Genomic DNA, 23,200 nt, shown 5'->3' with positions numbered 1-23,200 from the left:
ATATCTGGATGTATTGGCCTTAGCCACCCGTAACAAGCGGGCACTTCCTTCCTTTACAAAGTCTGTTCTTAAATTATTTCCACCATTTTAGACGAGGGAATCCTCAGACACTCATTGGAAGACAGGTTGTTTTACACATGAGTGGATAGAACAAGTATGTTAGGCTCTAACAATGCTATTTTGTGCTCTTACTGTTTATACGGTAATGTCAGCAATTTGTCTAAGGTGTCAATAATTTTGACACCGAATAACACAGAATAACACTGTTAAAACATCTACAAATAAGTTTATTCTTAATCCCTTTTGTATTCGAATACAAGGTATCAATCTATACATCAGCTATACATCAGACTATATCACAGCCAGCATGTACTCACTGTTGTGTAACTCTGACTATTGATCAAAAAGTTGCCAACAGACTCAGCACAGAAGGATTAAGGCTTGATGTAGAAGGATTAAGTTTGAATTCTGCACCCTTTTCCCAGCCTCTTGAATTCCCCAGGATCCGCATGGTAGTTGACTTTGAAAGCAGCCAACACCAAAAGAAGGGACCTGTCAGAATCAGTCACACGCCTTTCATGTGGAGCCCTATGAGGAGAAGGATAAAAGCCAAATTGTAACCATAGAAAGTAAATTAGCAGGATAAAATCCTCTTGTTACAAATAACTGACTTGCATTAATTTTTTTCTGCTGTCCAGCTCATATAGCAGCTGTCTGTATATAGTTAGAAGCATTTTTGTGACAGTTTTCTTTTGTCATTATAAATGGTGAACATTAATAAATAATGCAGTTCTTTGTACACTCCTAGGCCCTCCTCTCCCCTCCAAGGGATGGGCACAACAGAGGCAACACTAAGAATGGAGAACATGGAGGTAAAGGATGAGTGGCAGGATGAAGACTTCCCAAGGTTGGATTAATTTTCAATATGTTCATCCACTATACATCTATCTTTATCCTCCTTCCCTGAGCATCATTTGTTGCATGCATTAATGTACCTTTTGTAATGCTTGTTTTCTGTCATCTATGTTTATGCACGTGTGTGTGTGTGTGTGTGTGTGTGTGTGTGTGTGTGTGTGTGTGTGTGTGTGTGTGTGTGTGTGTGTGTGTGTGTGTGTGTGTGTGTGTGTGTGTGTGTGTGTGTGTGTACAATACAAGCATAGTGTATGTTTGTTCACAAGTGAATTTGTGTCATATAATTGATCATTCATAATGGTTTGTGTACATTTATCAAAGGTAGCTAAAAATAGCAATATATAGCACATTCGTCTGCACATGAACACACTAACATAATCAATAATAATTAAGACATTTATTATTATGTTATTTTTTGATGCTGTGCTTAGAGGTTGCTCAACTGTTGTGTGTAAGGCTGAATCCTGTACTCTTTGCTCCATTGAAATAGCAATAATAACAAAAATAGTGTTATTTATATGGTTGTTGTTAGGGTAACTGATTTCCTGTGTAGTGGGTTGTCTGGGTCCTGAGGAGAGGCCCATTATGAAATCTTTGATACCTATGTCGAGCTGACTGCTCACCTCACCAGTGAGCAGTCAGTCTGGCTCTCCTTATTGCTTTGTTAGGTTGTTTGGTTTGGTGTTGATTAGAATGTTTCTCACACATACGTACAGTTTATGTAACTTGTACAAATAATAAAGTTCTATTTTTCAAAGAGTCATGTGTGGTCCCCACAGCCAGGTTGTGACAAATGCCATAGTTGTTACTAGCTGTATAATTAATTCCCCTCTAATGCCATGCAAGCATGCCTTCCCCTGTAGGTGGGAAGGAGTTGGTGGGAGGGCTGGTGCTATAGCATTCTGTTCATACTGCACACCTCTAGTCCTCATCTTAACACAGCATGCATCACTGAGTTTTGCATAATGTGACTCAATTCCCAGCAGGATAGCTTGTGTGGGTGCGGTGCAGTTAGGCTTGATACAGTATGACCCATGCACCGCAAATAAGTCTGGTTTAAGTGTTTGTGTAGAACTTGCTTGTTGCTTGTGAACCTGTCTGCACATTGCTGACTCATTGGTTGTTATCTAAAGTAGGACGTTTGCAGATATATTATACGTAACTCTAGTATAATAATAGACATATTTATTAGCAATTAATTAATTTATGAATTTGGCTATAGGATGTTGAATGACAAAACTAGTTTATAATCAGTGTTAGAGAGTGTCAGGGGTTATTATCAGATGCAGTATCAACATCCCACGTCATAATAAATCACGTCATGTTTACTGAAATGTACAAAACATGGACAGTGGGAGAGACACTGATTCTTGACAAACATTCAGTCAGACACTGTTCACTGCTAGAGAAAGCTATAGTGTCAGAGTGATGGATGCGTTGCGTAGACGGAGAGTCCAAATACATGGAAAGATAGAGAGAGAGAGAGTGTGTGTGTGTGTGTGTGTATGTGTGTGTGTGTGTGTGTGTGTGTGTGTGTGTGTGTGTGTGTGTGTGTGTGTGTGTGTGTGTGTGTGTGTGTGTGTGTGTGTGTGTGTGTGTGTGTGTGTGTGTGTGTGCGTGTGTGCGTGTGCGTGCAGCCAGGGGGTTGAGGGGAGCAGGAGAGGCAGCCAGGGGGTTGAGCAGGGGAGCAGGTGCAGCTCTCTCCATAAATGGTCTCTGGCCACGTCATATGACGCAACGGCAGCCACCAGTCAACAACACAGCATCACCAGGAAGATGGAGGAAGGTTTGGCTTAGGAGAGGAGAGCAGAAGAAGGAATAGAAAGAAAGAACACCAGCAGCATTGGGCTATAGGAGAGGAGAGATGCTTTGCCTTCGCCTGGGAATTAATTAATAAATGAAATAACTGTATGCAGAGGGATGCAAAGTCGGATTGCTCTTCGGAATCATCTTTAATACAATCCTCCCTCTCTCTTTCCGTTAGGTAAGCATCATCCATCCTTCCACCCTCTGCTGATTCGACATGTGAGATCTTGTTTTCATTTAGAGAATGTGGCTGTATACAGTGCATGACCAACAATACAGTATCGCTCAGCTTATCAAACGGACATCCATACTTCTTGTAAATAGCAGTAACCGTGTCTGGGAGAAAGGGCATGTTTTTGAACAAAGACAGCCTCTGCATTGTATATTGTGCTGTGCATCATATGCAGGGCGGATGGTAATCAACATATTCCTGAGGGAATAGTGTTGGATCGTTCATCACTGGCCTGTCTTGGCTGTGTGCTTATTTGTCCAATGGCTGGTGTTGTTGGTTCTGGTGGGGCATATTGTCACACTGTGGATGGAAGGAGGAAAGCATCTTTGGCTTGCCCGAGGATGCAGTTACTGGGGATGAGTTATGTCGCTAACAAGTTAACAACAATGCAATAATATAGGGGCGCCTGCTGGCCAAGTGGTCCAGGCGCATGCCACATATAGGCTTTGGTCTGACAGCACGCCGCGTGTACGAGTCCCGTTCATGACGACCTTTGCTGAGTGTCTCTCCCCTTCTCTCTCCTGTCTATCTTCACTTGATACTATCAGTAAAAAACCCAACAACAATACAATAATATAAATCTGACTTGCATCCATATTTAAACATATGGCATTACAGCCTTCTTATAGAGCCATTGCTGTGTTGTTGGAATGTGTAGTGTGCATGTCCTCATGTACATGCGTGTTCAGACACACGCACACACGCACACACGCACACACACACACACACACACACACACACCAGATGTCAGGACATAACAGCCCCTGTGTCTCTGCACTTCCCCAAACAGACTAGGAGGATGGGTCATTTCTCTTTCTCTTTTACACTGTCTCTTGCTCTCCCTCTCTCATCCTCCCCCATTCTCTATCACCCCCCCAGCTATTTTTGCCACCATCTCTCTGCCTTTATACTCCCATTTAACAGCGTGACTGGCATCTCTATAATTTAAATGTCTCCCCAGAGATCAGTTAATTCCCATTTATGTGCTGATTGCGTGACCAATGCAGTGTTGAGCCACATCAGCTCACCGGCTGCTGGTATGGTGCCATATGGTTCAGTAACAACACTGTAATATGAGACCTGAGAATGATGCTTTGATGAATAGTTAAGATTCATACAAAAAAAGACAAATCTGTTTGTGGGTGAAATGTTAGGTTGTCTCTGATCTAGGCCAGCTGGTGTAGTAGTGTTATTGTAAGGCTTAACTTCAGGGGTTCTAGTTAACAAAATGTTTCAATCCTTTTCCAAGTGATGAACTTTTAATGTGCAATTATGTATCACCCAGTTACACTAATAGTAAAAGATACTCTTATCTATGATAGATTTACATTAACACTTTCATGTTTCCCCCAGACCACTACCAGAATACGGGGACATGGAGTCTTCCTGTGGTCTCACCGATGACAGAACCTGTAAGTAAACTTGGGTACTGGGTACACGTGTCAAGACCTTTGGTGATGATTTTTGAAGACTATTAGAACTACACCTTTTACCATTCTGACAGATCTATATATTTTTTGTCATTTGCTGTGTTTGTTGTTCCCCAAACTAATGTATTAATCAGTCATGGAAAAGAAGAAAAAGGCAGCACACTCATAGCCACGATGCTTGAAGTTTATTAACAGAAACCAACGTTTCGACCTGTAAGGTCTTCTTCCCTGAAGAAGCCTTTTCTCCTGCCTATTTATCAATTAATCAGTCATGGACCATCAACACTGGCAATGTTGCAGTATACTGTAAATAATATATCATGCTTGGGGATGTCTCTCAATGTCCATTGGATATATGACGTTGAGCCCTGTTCCATCAAGACAAAATACTCTGGCCACCCATGTGCCATAACAGCCCCCTGTTCCTAATTGGACTCTTTGATTGATATCCCCTCCCGATCCAAGCTCCGCCCAACGCCCTGGATGTCAGTCCAAATGGAGGAGGCGGAGGTGGCTCCTCCTCCCACCGCAAACGGCGTACACTGGTTGCTCCGGATATGAACCTGTCGTTGGACCACAGTGAGGGTTCTTGTCGTTGGACCACAGTGAGGGTTCTTTGCTGTCAGATGACTTCCTGGATACGCCTGACGACCTGGATATTAACGTAGACGACATTGATACCCCAGATGAGACGGATTCCCTGGAGTTCATCACCAGCGGCAACGACCTGGAGTGGGAAGGTAAGTGATTGCGACCGCAAGTCGCACTTACTTTGTAAACGTGCAGGAAGCCTGTAACGCCAACGCTCAAGCCTGTCACAGGCTTCCGTCACATCACGCTCTTCATGTAATGCTGCACACACACACACACACACACATACGCCGGCAGAAGCCTGTAAAGCCACCACCCACTCCAGAATGTGTCAGCTACTCAGCTCCGGACTAACAGCGGAGCGCTAAGTGACCCCACATTACACCAGGAAATGTTGCATCACGACTTTTGCTTATTCCTTCTAAATCTATATATAAATATAGCTACCTCATTGAATCTCTTAGTTACTGTACATCAATATTGTTCTTTGTTCAAAAGTTGGTTTTGTATTAAGATTATAAAGATCGCTTTTGTCAATTTCACTGCCAGGGACACACAATGTTTCGGGTCATTCCGACACACACACAAAAAGTTGAGATTTCACTCGTGCCAGACTGCCAATTTGTATAATTCCAAGTGGTCTATACTCTGTGAAGTGTATATATCACAGCCTTTGCTTCAGACCTGCGGTCGCTTCTCGCCTTGGCTTTAAGGCGTCTTACTGGTATATAGGGAAAACACACCCATACATACACATACATACATACACACATACACTCTGGTGGCAAAATATAATAAAACATTAAACAATTATTAATGTTGTTTGGGTTCATATTATACATGCAAAGTTGCAAACACATACACGCACGCGCACACACACACACACACACACACACACGACAAAGTAGCAAAAATATCCCAACGACATAGAAAATGCATGTAATTTGTTCAGATGACACGCCAGTGGCCTCGGCCAAAGCCGGTCCAGATCGGTCAGGAGAGGTGGACGAGGATGGGGCCGGCGGAAATGGACGTCTCTGGAGGACGGTGATCATTGGCGAGCAGGAGCATCGCATCGACATGCAGGTCATCAGACCCTACCTCCGGGTTATCACACACGGAGGTCAGTGTCAAATTACAGATCACTCTGCAGCTGGAACATGAAGGCCAGTTAGCCTATACGTAAAATCGTTTGGATGTGTGTGCAACTCCTGGCCAAAAAAGACCTTGACAGTCATACTGTCCACTTCTGTGTCTGAGTCTCTGGGTCTGTTACATTCTATTATATAATTTTAATGATTCTTTGGTTTTCTCAATAAATTGTATTGATAATAAATGACTTATTATCAATACAATTAATTGAGAATACCAAAGTTCATGGTAAATACATTATCACTATTAACATGAACTTTGTGAATGGTAACGAATCTGCAACATGGTTGTACAACAAAGTATACTGTATATTAGGCAGAAGGGAGTCCACCTCTAGCCTATGGCAGGCCAGTCTGGTGCAACTCAGAAGCTGTATACTGTTTACTGTATATTAGGTTTCATTCTTCCGTAGTTTATTGGGCATCTCACACCTAATACTACGTTACTCAGCATATTAAGCGTTCTACTCTCAAATCGACTATCTGCTCTTTCTCTGTCCTTTTCTCCCCCATTGCCTACTGTACACACACACACACGCACGTACATACACTCAGGATACTACGGTGAGGGCCTAAATGCCATAATTGTCTTCTCCGCTTGTTACCTGCCTGATAGCAGCTGCGCTGACTATCACTACATCATGGAGAACCTTTTTCTGTGAGTATGAGTGAATGAGTGAAAACACAGAAACACTGGGCCAGCAATGTTGAGTTTACATGCTTATGCTTATTGATTCTCCTTCACAATTATGTTGATCTATGTCTTTTATTGTAACTTAGTTATTGATCATATTCAAGGGCTTCTGTTATAAAAACAAAATAAAAATATTTTGGAAAAGAAAAGAAAATCATATTCAAGCAATGGTCATTATACTCTTATTATGTCATACACTAGCCCACCCCTGAGTATGATGTAAGAGCAAAATAGCCACTATGTGAATTATATCCAGTAAAGAACTGCACTCTTCTGAGGCTACCAAAATGAAATGACATACTGTACTTTCCATCCCTGCTCCTCCAGGTATGTGGTTAGCAGTCTAGAGATGCTGGTGGCGGAGGACTACCTGATCATCTACATGAATGGAGGCACTCCACGAGGCAAGATGCCTGGGATCAGCTGGCTCAAGAAGTGTTACCAGATGATTGACAGGCGGTAGGGATCTATTTGTTTGATTGATTACTATAAGAAGTCAGTTTAGCATCCATGGATGATGCAGTACTTTCTCATCTGGAGCCATACGTAACACTGTAGTGGCCTCAGAGGCAATCCTACCACAGACATTGTCCCACGTTGCATCTCATCTTTCTTTCTGTTAGTGAAGAGGAAATATGAAGGGGAGTGGACATTATGCTCACGACGTTTAAAGAATCCATTATTTAATATTATACTGTATGTTTTGAATGTAGTTAGATCTCACTGTGAGACACTTATTAACAGTCTCAATAGACACACTTGGACAGTGTGGCTAATGTGACCAATTTATATTGCCTGGCAGTGCCTGCGCTTCGTACAGACATGCATGACATTATACTGGCAGATTGACTGAGACCCAAACAAGTGTAAATGAAGAGTGATGGAACCTGTTGGCTGCTATCTGTCATTAGGAGCCTGGAGAAGACTCAGAAAGCATATGCACTCTGAAAGGAAAGCCTCTAATTGAATCTTGGTCAATGAGCTTAAATGCATTGAATGTTTTGAATGTGTTTCTTTCAGTTACTATACCACAAAGTTCTGTGCTTTTAGTTACCCTGCACTTCTAGTAGCTCAGCTAATGCTCTGGTGATTAAATGGACTTACTCCTGCTTGTGTGTTGTGGTTGCAGGTTGAGGAAGAATCTGAAGTCTTTGGTCATTGCTCATCCTACCTGGTTTATACGCACTGTCCTAGCCATATCCAGACCCTTCATTAGGTAACATGCACACATGCACGCAAGCATGCACACACACACACACACACACACACACACACACACACACACACACACACACACACACACACACACACACACACACACACACGCGCGCGCGCGCGCGCGCGCGCACACACGCATGCATGTACGTTTGAAATGCTGTATTTCCACTTCCACATAGTTCCACATAGTTGGCAATTTAAACAGTATTCAGATCTTAGAAAAACATTCAACATGTTTTATAGATGGTCGCCACAATGCAGATCAACTTTAAACTTGTTCTGATCTTCATCTTCCGCAGTGTGAAGTTCATGAATAAGATCCAGTATGTCCACAGTCTGGATGAGCTGGCAGAGATTGTCCCCATGGAGCATGTGCAAGTCCCTGAGTGTGTGGCGCAGTAAGTGGTTACCACCACTAGATGGCACAAGAGACAGAATGTTTACAGTACTTTCTACTTCTTTCATTTACTGACTGACTGATGCTGGAGGGCTGGGTTGCATACATGATTTAGGGAATTGGGAATTATGTCAATATAAAGAAATCAACCTTGCCATAAAAAAATACTATTTTAGGTACAAAAATGGACAATATTATTATTCATCAGCTTTGATCATTAATGATACATTTAAATATCAGTTAGCATTCTCTGTTCTAAAAGGACTTATGAGTTATGACAGCATTTGACCATTCACCTCTTTTTCAGATTTGACGAGGAGAGGATTAAAGCTCGAAAAGAGAGGTGAAGCACATTTAAATTAAATGCATTTATTATTCAAATTGAACCCCAGCAGATGCACTGAGTTAAAATGATCACCTTTGGGCTGCACCACTGCAGTAGCTATTAATTTGAATACTTCAAGCTATGGTAGAACTGATTCTGGTGTGTGTGTGTGTGTGTGTGTGTGTGTGTGTGTGTGTGTGTGTGTGTGTGTGTGTGTGTGTGTGTGCGTGTGTGCGTGTGTGTGTGTGTGTGTGTGTGTGTGTGTGTGTGTGTGTGTGTGTACGTGTGTGCGTGCACGCATATAGATTGGAGCAGGAACAGAGACAACAGCAGCAGTCAAATCCACATGAGACAGTAAAGACAGAGAGGTACTACTTTGCCCCTAATAATGCAGTGGTTCCAACCTCTTCTGAATCAGGCCCTTCGTGGCACACCTGTTTCACCCTTAGAGTATACTTAACACGGCAGCCCAATGAATGGCTGCCGTGCTAAGTGGACAGATGGGTGGGTTGCAAGCATTTTCAGAGCATGTTTAATTTAATGATCAATCATTTGATTGTGTATCAATGGAACTAACAAACTATACTTTTAAGTTCCTATTTGTCAGTATCACAATGCAAATTAAGAACAAATACCATAATTATATTTACATAATGTATTTATATATATGTTATATTCTCAATAAAAAATGTTTGCAAAACCCTCATGGCCCACCAGCGGGCCCTGGAAAGATTGGGAATCTCTGCTCAAACTCTTGTTAAAGCTTTAATCTTGTTTGCCAGCAATGCATAACAAATAGGCATAACGCGTACATGACTTTCATGAAACACAGGAATATCAGTCATCACATGATGAAATGTGACTTCATTTTATCTCACTTCCAGACCAAAATCAATGATTGCGGATAAAGGTTTGTGAGAAGGACCTGGGCTGCTTCGTTCATTTCAACGGTAAACCAGCAATGCTGTCTGTCCTGTCTCATATTGACCTGGTCACCTGAAATTAGGCTTTAGAACCTACTCAGCCAGTATGATGGGATGACTGCAGGCCAGGGCCCTCTCCAGTATGGAATGACTGCAGGCCAGGGCCCTCTCCAGTATGGGATGACTGCAGGCCAGGGCCCTCTCCATTCATGGGCATGCTTTGAGCATTGAAACACTTCACTAATAACCAGTGAACAGCAGTGGTGAAATCGGTGGACCTACATGGAATTGTTGGTCAAATAAGAGTAGATAGAGGCAAAACAATCACAAGTTATACTGTTATACTACAGTATACTATATTAGTTATACTTAGTTATACTGCCGTGGTGTACAGTATCACAGTACTGTAATAAGGATGTGCCTTGACTGTCTGTAACTAATAATGCATTGAACATTGAACAAGTCAACTTTTTTTTTTTTTTTTTTTTTTATTAATGATTTTATTATAGCTTTATTGATAGTACAGTAGACTGACAGGAAATGGGGAGAGAGAGATGGTGAACCTGCAACACACTGTCAGGCTTATACTGCAGCCAAATAAAATATACCCAGTGGTGTGTTCTACTAGCACTATACACTATACGTTGTAATATACTCTAACCGGTTTAAAAAAATAAAATAAATAGTACACCCTCTGTAACCACAAGAATTAGCGTACCTGATACGCTGGAGGGGTGGCTGGGGCTAGGCAGAATTGTGCACGTCAATCACCTTTTTCAGGTGATAATGTCCAAGCACTTCCATGTGAAGGCTTGGGTGTGGCTGAGGTGAGGTGACATGGATACCGGCCATGATGTCTGGATTCAGTCTAATATTCTGCATATCATGTTGGGCCTATTGTTATTATTATAAACAATATATGCTGCAGCTATAGCCTCTCTCTCTCTCTCTCTCTGTGTGTGTGTGTGTGTGTGTGTGTGTGTGTGTGTGTGTGTGTGTGTGTGTGTGTGTGTGTGTGTGTGTGTGTGTGTGTGTGTGTGTGTGTGTGTGTGTGTGTGTGTGTGTGTGTGTGTGTGTGTGTGTGTGTGTGTGTGTGTGCGCGCGCGCGTGCGTGCGTGCGCGCGCGCGCGCGCGTGCGTGCGGTGCATGCTGTTTCTGGTGAGAACCTAGATTATAACCTGAATTACTCAAACATGTGATAACATGGCATTGAATGTCTAAAGGTGACAAAGACTGTAGTCTTCTATGAATAGTTGTGGATTTGTAAATGTAGGCTATTGTTGTCCCTCCTCAACAATAGTTGGCAATGAGCAATAGTAGTAAATATTTAGACATCCTTACATCATTAAGCCTTCCCACAGCATCATGGCTGTGCTGAGCACGGTTATGCAACCATGCTGACTGGGCATGTGCCAACTGGGCCAACAGGGCAAGTGCCGTGCAGTGTTTAACATGAAACACTTAAATTGTATTGGTTTAAACTTTAAAGTGTTCTGCACAAAAGAGCACCAAACTTTGCACTTGTCATTGTTAAACCTACACAGAATTGAATACTCTAATATACTTTTCCAGAACACTATCATCCACTAACACAAGTTCCTTATTGTTTTGCAGGGCATGACAGAACTATGAAGACCCTGTCCTACTTCATAATGTATTCAGATGAAGATACGTGTTATCATTTCTCCATCGAGCTGTTGAATGTTCTGTCTCAGATTCCCTCTAACAAAAGCTCCCTCTTTCCCAGAGGGTTTTATGTTTTATGTCCTGCTTAAGTTAAGGACTTACTAAAGAGGGAAGTGTTCCCACCAAGTCATGAGAGACTGTTGCTGACTTATCAATTCATTGCTACTCTGTTAATCCTATATAAGGACATTCTTTGAAATGTTACATCATGAAATTGAAATCACAAGCAGGCTCTGTGAAGCCAGCTTATCATCCTATGCATCACTAAAAAGCACCATGAACATAAGAAACAGAGTTTTTGTATTTACACTGGTCTATAGGCTATATATCTTGATTGTAACCAGAGATGTAAGACAACCACCTGGAATATATGGAGTAGGAAATCTACCAGTGAGGGGTCGGAAGTTGACCTAGGTCAGTGAAAGATCACCAAACTAAAACGGCTCTTCCTCAGTTTATTTTATGTTCTTTTCCACAGAACTTTAAAATACTACTACTACTTTGCAAAAGCCTTCATTTTTACATTTGCCTCATACATTGTCTGTATTGAAATCTGCTATTTAATGTCCCTTGTTATGGTGTATGAAGATGTTGATCACTAACCTCTATTAACCTGGGGATCATTTAATATATGTTTTTCAGATTATGTCGCTTCTGTGACATTATCTAGTCCATCTGTCTGTCAGGCTTCCTCTGCCATGTAACTGGATGTGCCTCACTGTTCTCATTTTTGGGATGGATTAAATTAGGCTTGGGTAGCGTCTTTTTTTTTTTTTTTAATCCCTTCAGACCTTCCTGATGTTTAACCGGGGTATATGATTTTGATGGTAGTGTTTTTTGGTTTTGTTTTTAAGAAAGAAAAGGAAGAGCTGAGCTGCTTATTTGAACAGAATATACAGTGCAGTTGTGGCCTGGAGAATGAGTGTCAGCTCTGACACTCCTCTTCTGATGTAATGACCTCATTATGTAGGAGAGACGAGAGGGTTTCTGATATTTATTTCAGCTGGGTACATTTCATGCAGCTTACAGTTACACACTGTAGATAGTTACTTTCCAATGTGTTGCACATTTTGAAGTTGAAAATGTAAATTGTTGTGCCATAGTTTGACTTTGCAATATATGCAAGAGAATCATGTCAATGTGTTCTCGGCACATTATATTCCTTAATGATCATACCTAACTATCGAGGTAGGGGGTCGCCCCTAGCCACTGATTCTTGTTCATGTCTTCTTCTATCTACATGGCATTGTAGCAAGAGGGTAGTGAGGTTTTTTTTTGCAGATCTTTTACATTTTAATTTAATTAACTTTGTGTAATAGTTTTTTTGCACTATTGCCCCATTACTGATAAATGATAAATGGTTTACACATTAAGTCATCTGTTTTGGGGGGTGATGATGAGAACATCCTAGGTTTTCTTATTTCCTATATTCAGCTATTAGTGTAGATTTCCGTCCTACACAAACATTACATTTCCATTGACAATGAATAGAGAATTATACGTCATATAATGTTTGAGCAAATCGGCACAGTGTCTAATTTTGTCCTACACAAACATTAAATTCCCATTGACAATGAATAGAGAATTATACGTCATATAATGTTTGAGAAAATCGGCACAGTGTCTAATTTTGTCCTACACAAACATTAAATTCCCATTGACAATGAATGGAGATTTTTTTACGTCATAGTGTCTGATAAAATTAGCATAGTGTCTATTTTACGTCATGATGTACGTTGATAAGAGTGACCCTCACTTCACACGGGTGTGATTTTATAAGTTGTTGTATGATTGTAGCAAGTAAAGAATAGGTGTGAATAGACATGGTAATGTGTACCACCAAGATCAGCATTTATGGCTGGTGAAGTACTTGGAATGGAATCGAACTTTTAGCTCTTCAATTCCATTCACCTCCAGTGACTTCAGTTTTTGTCCACACTGTTGAATTGACCATGAGCTCTTTGCCATGCGTTTTGCCAAGTGTACTGGAACAGTGCTGGGAGTGAAACAGCACCATTGATTCAGCTTACAAAGTCAAATGCAGTGTTCAATTTAACCCTGAGAGTGTCAAAATGGACCCACTTCGGCCTACTTTTCAGCCTCAGAGTAAAATTGGGGATTTTACTGTGCAATGTGTTGTAAAAAAGACTATGTTCATTCCTTTAAAGTGGAGTTATTATCAGCTACCTGTGCCTGAACCAAATAATTCCCAGAAACCATAGTGATAGAATGTCAAGTAATAAATGTCAAGTAATTGTCAGCAAAGGGACATCATTGTTAAAAACTCTCTCTAAGCGATTGTTGTCTTTATTTTTCATTAAAACTGTAAAAGCACAATATCTATTTTTGATTTCACTAGGAATGCAAAGACAAAGCTCGCAAAAGAAATTAAATTATAGCTTATGAAGTATCTTATTTTTCAGAAAAGTTTTGCCCTGATTAAAATTGGAAAGATGAACTACACTAGAGATTGTGATGGTAGTTTTGGCCTTGTAAATATAACTAAATAAATTGATCCATCCAACAATCACAGACTGTTATACTTTCTTTCTTTTCAAGGAATGGACCACATGGCTCAGCAAGAGCAAGAGTTCCTGTAGTAAGTCCATCAACACATACATAGTCAATGAGATCCGCTGTACGTACATTTGTGACTAGTATCTGTACTGTATTACTTCCCGATGGGATCTGGAGTTTCCCATGACATCTTTTCACCATGCCAGGGATCAAAAGAGGCTATTAATACTGCCATTATGACCCCTCCTTTACCGTAATAGCACCTCCGTCACATGAGTCCCCAATACCCCCCCACACAACCTTTGACAGATAACTCCCCCTGACAGTGACAACCTCCGCAATGCACACAAGCTCTGACAGAGAACCCCTGACCACTACGTCAGCTATGACAGCTGTGTCTCTTTTGTCACATGCACATAATGAGCATAGCACTCCCAGGGGTCCTTCAGGGGGTCCCCAGCAAAATGAGGAACAGTTTGATTTCACTATTATTTCAACAGTTGTATTTTTATTTAGATCATAGGTTTCACTCTCCCCACTGTAACTCTCCACCTCATCCTTCCTGGGGGGGGGGGGTGTTGGCTGATTAATGAATATCAACATCCTAATACAGGGGGGTCAAATTATGACAGGCAATTCCTCCTGTCAAAATATGACCCCCCCAGTCAAAAAACACTTTAGTCCTATAGTCTGTTCCTTCATGTCAACAAATTTATGGGTGGTGCATGTGACACAGGATGAAACAGAACAAAAGGTAGTATAAACAAGCCTGCATCACCCCAGGGGTCCCGGCTGAGAGCTTGAAGTGAGACAAGCCAGCCCCCACAGCCAACACCTCAGGATGGGTCATTCCTATGTTCCCCAGGTTCTATGTTCCCCACTCACCCAGCCCCACAAAAAAGGTTCTATGTTCCCCGCTCAACCAAAAAGAGCTGAAAAGTCTCCTTTTATTGATTTCAGCTGTTACAATTCCAAACATGCAAACATGACACACTTTAATTAACATTATAAATTAGTAGTTTATAATCCCCATACATGGGAATGCCCCCGGCCCATATATGAATGAATATAGCCGAGAACACAATGTGAGTCTATTTTGAAAATTGACAGAAAGAAAACAGGCAAAACCAACCTTTTGCATTTCAAAAGTTGTATTCTGATTAAATACTTTGGGGCATGTAAAAGAGGGTGACATTTATTTATATAAATATCGTTAATGGCAAACACTATCCGCAAAACATACACTCCACATGCCTTCGTCCTGGTGGAGACAATAATGGACTCAGTGTTGAAAACCACTGCTCTAGTCTAGTTTATACCACCAAGATGGCCTAGGTCACCCAAAGATAGTAATTTCTCCCCAATATGTTCCGTTATGTGTGTTTAGAGATGAGAAATTCTAAATGAATATTTCCAGTATTTCTGGGTGAGCGGGGAACATAGAACCTATTTTTAGAGGGAAATGGGGAGCTTAGAACCTTTATAGCTAAATGGGGAACATAGAACCTTTTTTAGTTGAGTGGAGAACATAGAAACTTTTGGGAACAACCTTTTTTGCAGGGGTAAGTGGGGAACATAGAACATGGGGAACATAGAACGTGGGGAACATTAGGTACGCTCCCGATGATAGCAGCTGAAAGTCACTGAATAGCCAGGTCTACTGTGTGTAAATAACACAAGGCACATTTCCAGATTCCAAAGTTGGAAATGTTTTTTTTAAACAAAGAGACCCATAAAAATCTGTCTGCGACCCACAACTGAGTCCCGATTCTACGGCTCCACCTTCAGCAGGTCCAGCTGAGAGGAAACCATAGGTCCAGTGAGTCATCTCCCAACTCCAGAGGATTTAATGAGCATAGTTACATTCTTGAGGGATTAACCCCAACAATACAAGTATAATGAAGCAATTCAACTCACATGTATGCATTCAACTTGTATAACCGAACCCTAACCCAAATAACGTGCACTGCTGTTAACCTCCTATAATCAACAGTGGTGTGCTGAGCTAACGTTAACACACTGACTTCTCTATGGCAGGGATGAGGTATCCTCGAAGGGAAATGAGCAATTATCAGGGCTATTTATGAGCATGGAAACTTGGGTGAAACGTTGTTATCGGCACGTGCACGAAACCTTGTGTGCAGCAAAATCCAGTGCTAATGGCCTAAATCCTGTGTTTAGTCTGTGACCCACTCAGGCATTATACAGCTACAGCCCTGTTGACACTTCTCAGAGATTGATATATAGATGTCACAATTTCCCATGACAGAAATATTACAGTAAGTCTCAGAATTAATATGGATCATTTATATATCCTCCTGGCAGTAACGCAAGTGTTAAGACAATATGAGACTACACCATACACTGCATACCGGTAGCTGTCTCATATTTTGAATTTGTAAAGCTATGCCATGATTGCAGTTAAGAGTTGACCTACATGAAATCCAGAATGCCCTGGTTTCTTAAACAATGGGTCACGAATGAATGTTTATACTAGGGTCTGATAGCTTGCTACTCCATGTGTAGCAAGGGGTTTTAATCAGTTTGTCTCAAGGAGACGAAGAAATGTACCCAGGAAGTAAAAAAGAAAATACTAATCTTAAACACTGGTTTGTATGTACTGTAAAATGCAAGTTAGTTATTTTACAAATGTGTACCGTCTGCAAGTACATACACACAGACCCATTCTTTAACCAAAGTAACTCACTGACTGCTTGGCAGCTGCAGAACTTCCAAGAGGTCAAGGTGCCAGTAATTGAAGCTAATACCCCCTTAAACTGCATTTAAGATACTACAGTGTATCAGAGGAACTTATGGGTGTACACTGTACAGATCTCAATTTTCTTTTCTTGCACATTATAAAATGAAAAGTTTGAAGAGTGCTGGGTAAACGAAAGCTACATACACTTGCTGTTACGCAGGCCAATATGTCCATGCCGGTTCAGATAACTTGTGGTGCAACTAAATCAAAATGTAGATAATAATCATTAGTTGCATTCCTTCTATGTTTTGGACAGTAAAATGGGTTGTAGAAGACGGTGCCAACATGATATTTTCTAGGACATTTGAACCAGTCTGTCATTTCCCATGAAAAACAGCATACAAGTTCTGGGTTTTCCAGAATGTTTGGGAACCATGCAATAGTCAAATGTTATACTCTGCATGTCAACTACAAACTTTATAACAGAAAACAAAGACGCAAAGGATTCTTGATCAAGTTTGCCCAACAGCAGATATTAATGTGTTTATTTTCAGATGTATGACAGTAACAATCATGGTCCGAGCACTAGTCTGTTAAGTTACGTTATTCAACAATCCTCTCAAAACAGGACACAAGTCAACTGAAGGTGACAAAACACATTATAAGTTAACCTATTTACAAAAAAGTATATAAAAAAAACAAAAAAGTATATAAAAAAAATAAAATGGGTACAAAAAGATGTCCTTGTTGCTATGTACAAATCTATACAGGATTGAAGACAGCTGCTCCTGCTGCAAGAAATGGGGAAATATATATATATATATATATATTAGTCAATGCCATTTGCATCTGAGCAATAGATTGCAAGTATTACTACTAACATATTGAAAGTAAGCATTATTGTAGTATGAGTTGCCTCACCTATAAGCGATTTAGCAGTGTGTTCTGAATGTCCTCATACACTTGATTGTAGATCTCCTCTTTCGATTTCAAACCGTCCAGGTATTCTGTAATACACATAGAAAGGTTACTTGTTAGGAGGTAGAAACATGAATGTCAGTTAGATCAGAGGTTCACAAACCTTTTCATGTTCAAAGACCCCCAAATTTTATATAAAGGCCATGGACCCCTATAAATATTTTGCGCCAGGGACCCCCATACAAGATTCGTGTTGTTAAAGTATTTGGGAAAATATCCCAAAGAATATGTTGAGTAACAGAAATGTGTTCTGCTACATTACATTATGTGAACCCCGATGGAAGACATTTCCCGTAGAAGAACAGATGCACATACCGATACTTAAACAGCTATCCTCCATCTGCTTCCGGTGTTTCAGGTACATGGGCCACACATGGCCATCAAAGAGGCCGGGAGGGTCTGGCACGGTGTACTGTCTTGTACTGAAAAAGACGATACAGTATAACTAACAGCACTGGATTGTGTGCCCCCCCCCCCCCCCCCCCAAGATATTAGAGAGGTATCTAAGGTATTGAGACAAACCTAGAAATTCCATTGCTGGGCAAAAGAAATGCAGTTCTACCAGTACAATGTCATCTAGCAGCTATAGTACCTGGCAGTTCACAACAATGAAATTAAATTCTTTCAATTAATTGTAATTAAAAGATATATATATAAAATAAATGTGGCTGTACTGAGCCACACCGTTTCTATACACAAAACCCCATTGAAGAAGAGGCTACCGGTATATAAAACATTATACAACCATGATATCCTAGAGGTTCCAAACAGCACAATTTTTGTGCCAGATTACCAGTATGTGACAAATGCAAAATTCAAGTGACAAGTATGATGCTTCTGATGAACTCCATCAACAGGTTTAAATGCTGTTCAATATCCGTACCTTCTCCTGCTCTTGCACTCCTCGTAGGGAATGGAGATATAGTAGCACTTGTTGTACACATCCATCAGGGGGCTGCAGAGAAGGGACACATAAGGTCATCAATAAGGTTATTATCACATCAACTCTGCCTCAATGTATGAAATTGTCCTCAGTGTACTTCTGTGGCTCGTGATGCATTGAAGCTCATTATGTAGATTGAGGATTAAAGCAAAAATAAAATCTCGACTGAAACATTTATGACATATGCAATTTGTGAAACAGCGTGAAAGGAGTCACCACACACACACACTAGCGCTGTGTGTCCTACACACTTAACACAATATGTTTGATTGAAATATTTATTAACAGTTAAGCATTACAATTGACTTGTTTACAAGAGGGTCCACCATGTTCAATTCATCAAATTGTGATGTTTTTGTAGCCATACAGGCCACAGCATTAATAAGTACTATTTTTAGAACAGCTCGGACAGAAATGCTTATCTGTCACTGCAGGACCTGCCCAGCAATGCATTATGGGGCCAAATGTTTGTGTGCATGTTGTAGTTAGTAGTAGGGAATGTAACAAGATGCCACGTGACCCAGTAGCACCCTCCCCATAGGTTTGTTGTCACGAGTTTCTCTGAATTAGTTCTAATCTCAAGGCAACCTGCTGCCATTCACAGAACTGCACCGCGGTAGGGATGGAAATGCACAAAAGTGATGGGGCAGAATCATTTCAACAGAGATAAGACATTATTTTACGTACGCGCATGCATAAAGTGAGTCGCAAATCGAGTGGCAAGGTGAGTTTAACATTGTTTAACGCAATCAGAGTGTATGGGCTGTCAAGGCCAGAAAGTATTTTTTGCCACTCAGTATGCGTTCACGTATAACTTCCGGCCGGGTATTATGTCACACACATACCCTCTATAGGTAGATCATCTTTTTTGTTTTCTACAAGTACAGTCCCCAATATGTATATCTCTGCAAACAACAAGAGGACTGAGTGAACTTTCCTCTGGCACTCTGTTGCTTCTCAGCCAGACCAGTTCCACATAACTAACATTGCTGGTATGATTCCAAGCTGAAGACCAGTGTTGAATGTCTATTATTCTAGCTGTCCCATCTCGCTCCAATACTCTTGTACAACAATAAAAACACACCATAAAAACGAGTGTTAAAAGGGGAATTTACTGCACCAGTTCAAGCTAGATGGAATTCCTCTCCTTAGTGTTAATTTAAGTCTAAAGACTGAACAAACGGAACCATAAGGGTACACTATTCTGTTCCAAGTAAAATGAATACTCAAATTACAATGTGAAGCAGATATTTATCAGTTGGCCTTGTACACATACACTATCAAGTTTCAACTGGTGAATAAAATTAACTTACGGGTAGTTGTAGAGCAGAAAGCCCTCAAGAATCAAGATGTGAATGTCCACATCAGGGTCGACCACGCTGGAGACATGAGACAGGCTGACACCATGGGAGCGGGCAAACTTCACTGGGTTCTCAATCCAGCCATTAATCGTGTTGGTCATTGCCTCCATGTCGAGGGCGGTGATCACTGTATAGGGGAGGGGAAGCGGGATGGGTCGGCAAGAGAAGAAAAAAAACAAACTTAGACAGACACAATGCAACTATGGCCAACTAAGTGTATTTGGTGTGGTTATGTTCAAAGAAGTGTATTTGGGGTGGTTATGTTCAAACAATACTTGTGTGAGGGTAATATTATGATTGAAATGATGAATACAAGTTTATATTACACTTATAATTAAACTAAAAAAGGGGACAGTCAGTTATATATTCATGTAAAAACAATGAGCTAGCGGGAGTCTCCTATGGTGAAATCCAGTCTTACCATCCCACTGTCTAAAGCCGTCCTCCCCGACATCTATCTGATCAGGTTTCTGAAATAACAGTCACCAATAAAACATTGCTGCAACCTCACAGCCGAACACTTTAAGACCAGTCAACACGCCAACAGCAAAGCGAAATGCACACATAGCACAGCCACAAGTAGATATTGATGAAGACCTAGTCGGTCAAAACGTTGCATTTAATTGTTTTATTTTTACAGAAAATTCCAGAACTTTTATTGCACATTAAATTGATTAGGCTTTGCTGCGTTTGAAAAAGCATGTCAAATTAGCTAGCCAAGAAATGACTAAGCAATCACTATTCACTACTAAGCTCAGCTGTATGCAGAAAGGTCAAGAGAGGGGCTCATGTGAAAACAAAACGCATGACTGCTGTGTCAAGTAAAAGAGGGGACAGTATTGGTAAAGAAACAGCATGCATGCATATACCATACATACATAAACATCAAGGTCAGTGTGATAGCAGAAAGGCAGGGGGTCATTACCTTTCTCACATGCAAACAACTAAACAAAAGACCACAATAATGCCAGCTCGGCTCCACTTACCTTGAAAAAGTCATCTTGGTGCACAACACAGCAGTTGGGCAACGTCTTGATCAGCTTATTTGTCAACGTGGTTTTACCACCATTAGTCACTCTGAAGACAAGTTAAAAAAAAAAAAGCAGATTATCTTTCCAGCTGCACTTGTGTGTGACCGTGTGCGTGTGCGTGGGCGCGCGAGAGAGACTGTGTGAGCACGCACACACACAGGATGTATTTTGAAGATGCGGCTATAATAATGTGTAATGTAGACTGCTTTTGATTAAACATGTATTAACAGTTTTTGCAAAAAAAAGCACAGAAAGTACAGTTTCAAAAGGATAGCAAATGGATTAAACTTAAACCAAAGAAAGCACTATGGCTTGCTTCCATTGGGGACGGGTCGGGTCCTATGTATTCGATTCGCTTAAACTCCACAAAATAAATCAGAGAATGCATTTTATGATATGAATTGATAATTAATGTTACTCCGTTTAAGACTGACTACAACCATTACCATATATAGTATTTCACCCCCGTTATCCCCCGAAACAAAGTCTCACTTCTGATAAGACTTCCGCGCTGAAATTTCAAATATCCCGCTCAACCAGCCAGGATATTACATGTGATAATAATAATATACACAAATAAGACGGTCTAGAGCACTAAAGAGCACCATAGTTCACAGGCTGGCTGATAACGTAAATGGTGTTGGTTTAAGATGAGATTACAATTACCCTTTTAAATTATCAGGTTTTAGTCATAGATAATATTGCCACCACGTTTGTTTGGGTTTCCAAATCGTCACCAGAGACCTTTTCGTCTATAAATTATGTTACTTTGTAGACAAACCGAGCCTTATTTGAAATCTAAACAATCTTTAAGACTGCTTTTACGGTCTTTTTACAACTTACCCGCCAATTCCTATAATGTATTTCATTTTCATTCAGTTCTTCTTGAGATGCGTTCAGCTTAGAAAACGGCAACAAAAGTCAATGAAATGATAACGATGAAAACAATAATCCAGTAGAAGCGAAACGCGAAACGCTTTAAGTACAAATATAGTATTTGTGTATATTGTTACTAGTATTAGTCTATCAGAAGCAGATGCCTCCTATCTGAAGCACCATTCACAACAAACCACAAGCCGCCTGAAATTTATATCTGATTCGGGTTGCTTTACGTCACGTCCTTATACCCCGCCCCCCGGGGCGGTATGAGTCCGACGTACGACGGTGTCGCGTACCAAAAAGAACAGATCTACAAGCTATCGACGCGCCGCAATGCGACGCGACGATAGCTTGTAGATCTGTTCTTCCGAGTTCTGTCCTTTTTCACTGTGGCCAATCAGGTTGCAGGCAGGCTCCCACGTAACACACCAATCACTGCCCGTACATTCCCATATAGTAACTTTCCATAATTTAGTCACGAGCCAGACAGTATCCCAGACTGTCACCTGTCGCATGTCTCTTTCTAAATCCAACTGATACCAGGGCAGGGATCATGGATGGAAAACTACTTGGGGTGTATTGCTGCTAGTCCCTGGAAAGTGACATTCAAGATGTTTTTTTTATTATTTTTTAACCCCAAATTGTATTGTTTTCAGGTCTTTTAGTATCCGGCTATTATAAATAATGAGAGGGCATGTGAGGTCAAGTATCTAGGTCTACTGGTTCACTTTATAGTCTCTAGAGACAGAGTGAAAAGAGGGCGCTTTCCTTTGTTTTGCCAATGGGTTCCCAGATTGCTTGATGAACAGAAGTAGTCAGATGTGCATGTGAGCCTTCACGATATAATCTTTTTTCATTAATTCATTCAAACCTTTATTTATTCTCGAAAGACATTGAGGTCATCCTCATTTGTAGTGTCGTCGAGATACTGTACACATAATACAATATTTCAAAGCAACAGTAACATTTCCTCATCATCGCGTGACGTAGCACGTAGGCTATGTTTAAAAACACTTGGGGGTACGTCTGCAATCAAAGATTTAAATTCACCGTAAGTTATGGGAAACATCTTTAATTTAAGCTGTAGGTCATTCCACGTGGTTGGGGCACTAAAACAAAAGGCTGTTTTCCCCACCTCAGTGTTTAGATTTGGGACCTTTAGTGTGAGCCAGTGACTGGAGCGTGTCCTATGTTACATCCTAGGATTCCAATCCAGCAGAGCTTTAATAAGGCTTAATTTACCCTCAGCAATGAATGATTTCTCTATCTGGGGAATTCGTCATAGATGGAGGAAAATATGAGAGAACAGAAGAAGAAGAAGAAGAAATGCGTTCTGGTAAATCAAGTTTACCAAGGGTAACTGGACTAAGCATCAGATACTTGTTTACAGCCAGGCCCACATGGAGCATTTCATGGTAGAGGTTC

At 40.8% G+C, this 23,200-nt stretch overlaps 2 protein-coding genes across 3 annotated transcripts; one reads left to right on the top strand and one right to left on the bottom strand.

Annotated features, from left to right (window-relative positions):
* The first annotated feature begins 819 nt into the window (after window positions 1-819).
* atcaya (ATCAY kinesin light chain interacting caytaxin a) lies at window positions 820-11,379 on the top strand. Its single transcript, XM_080770132.1, is given in 13 exon segments — window positions 820-907; window positions 4,304-4,362; window positions 4,846-4,967; window positions 4,970-5,120; window positions 5,924-6,094; window positions 6,678-6,780; window positions 7,144-7,275; window positions 7,946-8,032; window positions 8,334-8,432; window positions 8,739-8,774; window positions 9,062-9,124; window positions 9,641-9,706; window positions 11,294-11,379. Coding segments are annotated over 12 exon segments (1,134 nt in total). The 5' UTR covers window positions 820-830; the 3' UTR covers window positions 9,675-9,706; window positions 11,294-11,379.
* Window positions 11,380-17,088: 5,709 nt separating this feature from the next.
* On the bottom strand, window positions 17,089-21,963 carry mibp (muscle-specific beta 1 integrin binding protein). 2 transcript variants are annotated; one of them, XM_080771097.1, is made up of 8 exons: window positions 21,740-21,963; window positions 20,852-20,942; window positions 20,287-20,335; window positions 19,818-19,992; window positions 18,445-18,516; window positions 17,877-17,983; window positions 17,505-17,590; window positions 17,089-17,374 (listed from the first exon to the last, which is right to left on the bottom strand). In XM_080771097.1, the coding sequence occupies exons 1-7, from the start codon at window positions 21,769-21,771 to the stop codon at window positions 17,505-17,507; spliced, it is 612 nt and encodes a 203-aa protein (XP_080627223.1). In that variant the 5' UTR covers window positions 21,772-21,963; the 3' UTR covers window positions 17,089-17,374. The 2 variants fall into 2 exon arrangements, with proteins under 2 accessions (XP_080627223.1, XP_080627224.1); XM_080771098.1 differs by lacking the exon at window positions 20,287-20,335 and having other exon boundaries at window positions 21,740-21,757.
* Window positions 21,964-23,200: the final 1,237 nt, after the last annotated feature.

This window comes from Protomyctophum bolini (assembly GCF_963924005.1).
Source record: "Protomyctophum bolini genome assembly, chromosome: 8".
Classification (NCBI taxonomy): Eukaryota; Metazoa; Chordata; class Actinopteri; order Myctophiformes; family Myctophidae; genus Protomyctophum; species Protomyctophum bolini.
This window is presented reverse-complemented; position numbering and strand designations above follow the sequence as displayed.

Coding starts and splice junctions, on each gene's coding strand:
- mibp (XM_080771097.1), bottom strand. CDS start 21,771: ATGAAAATGAAATACATTATAGGAATTGGCGG. Junction 19,993..20,286: donor CGGCTTTAGACAGTGGGATG/GTAAGACTGGAT, acceptor TCCCCTATACAG/TGATCACCGCCCTCGACATG. Junction 17,591..17,876: donor GGATAGCTGTTTAAGTATCG/GTATGTGCATCT, acceptor TGTGTATTACAG/AATACCTGGACGGTTTGAAA.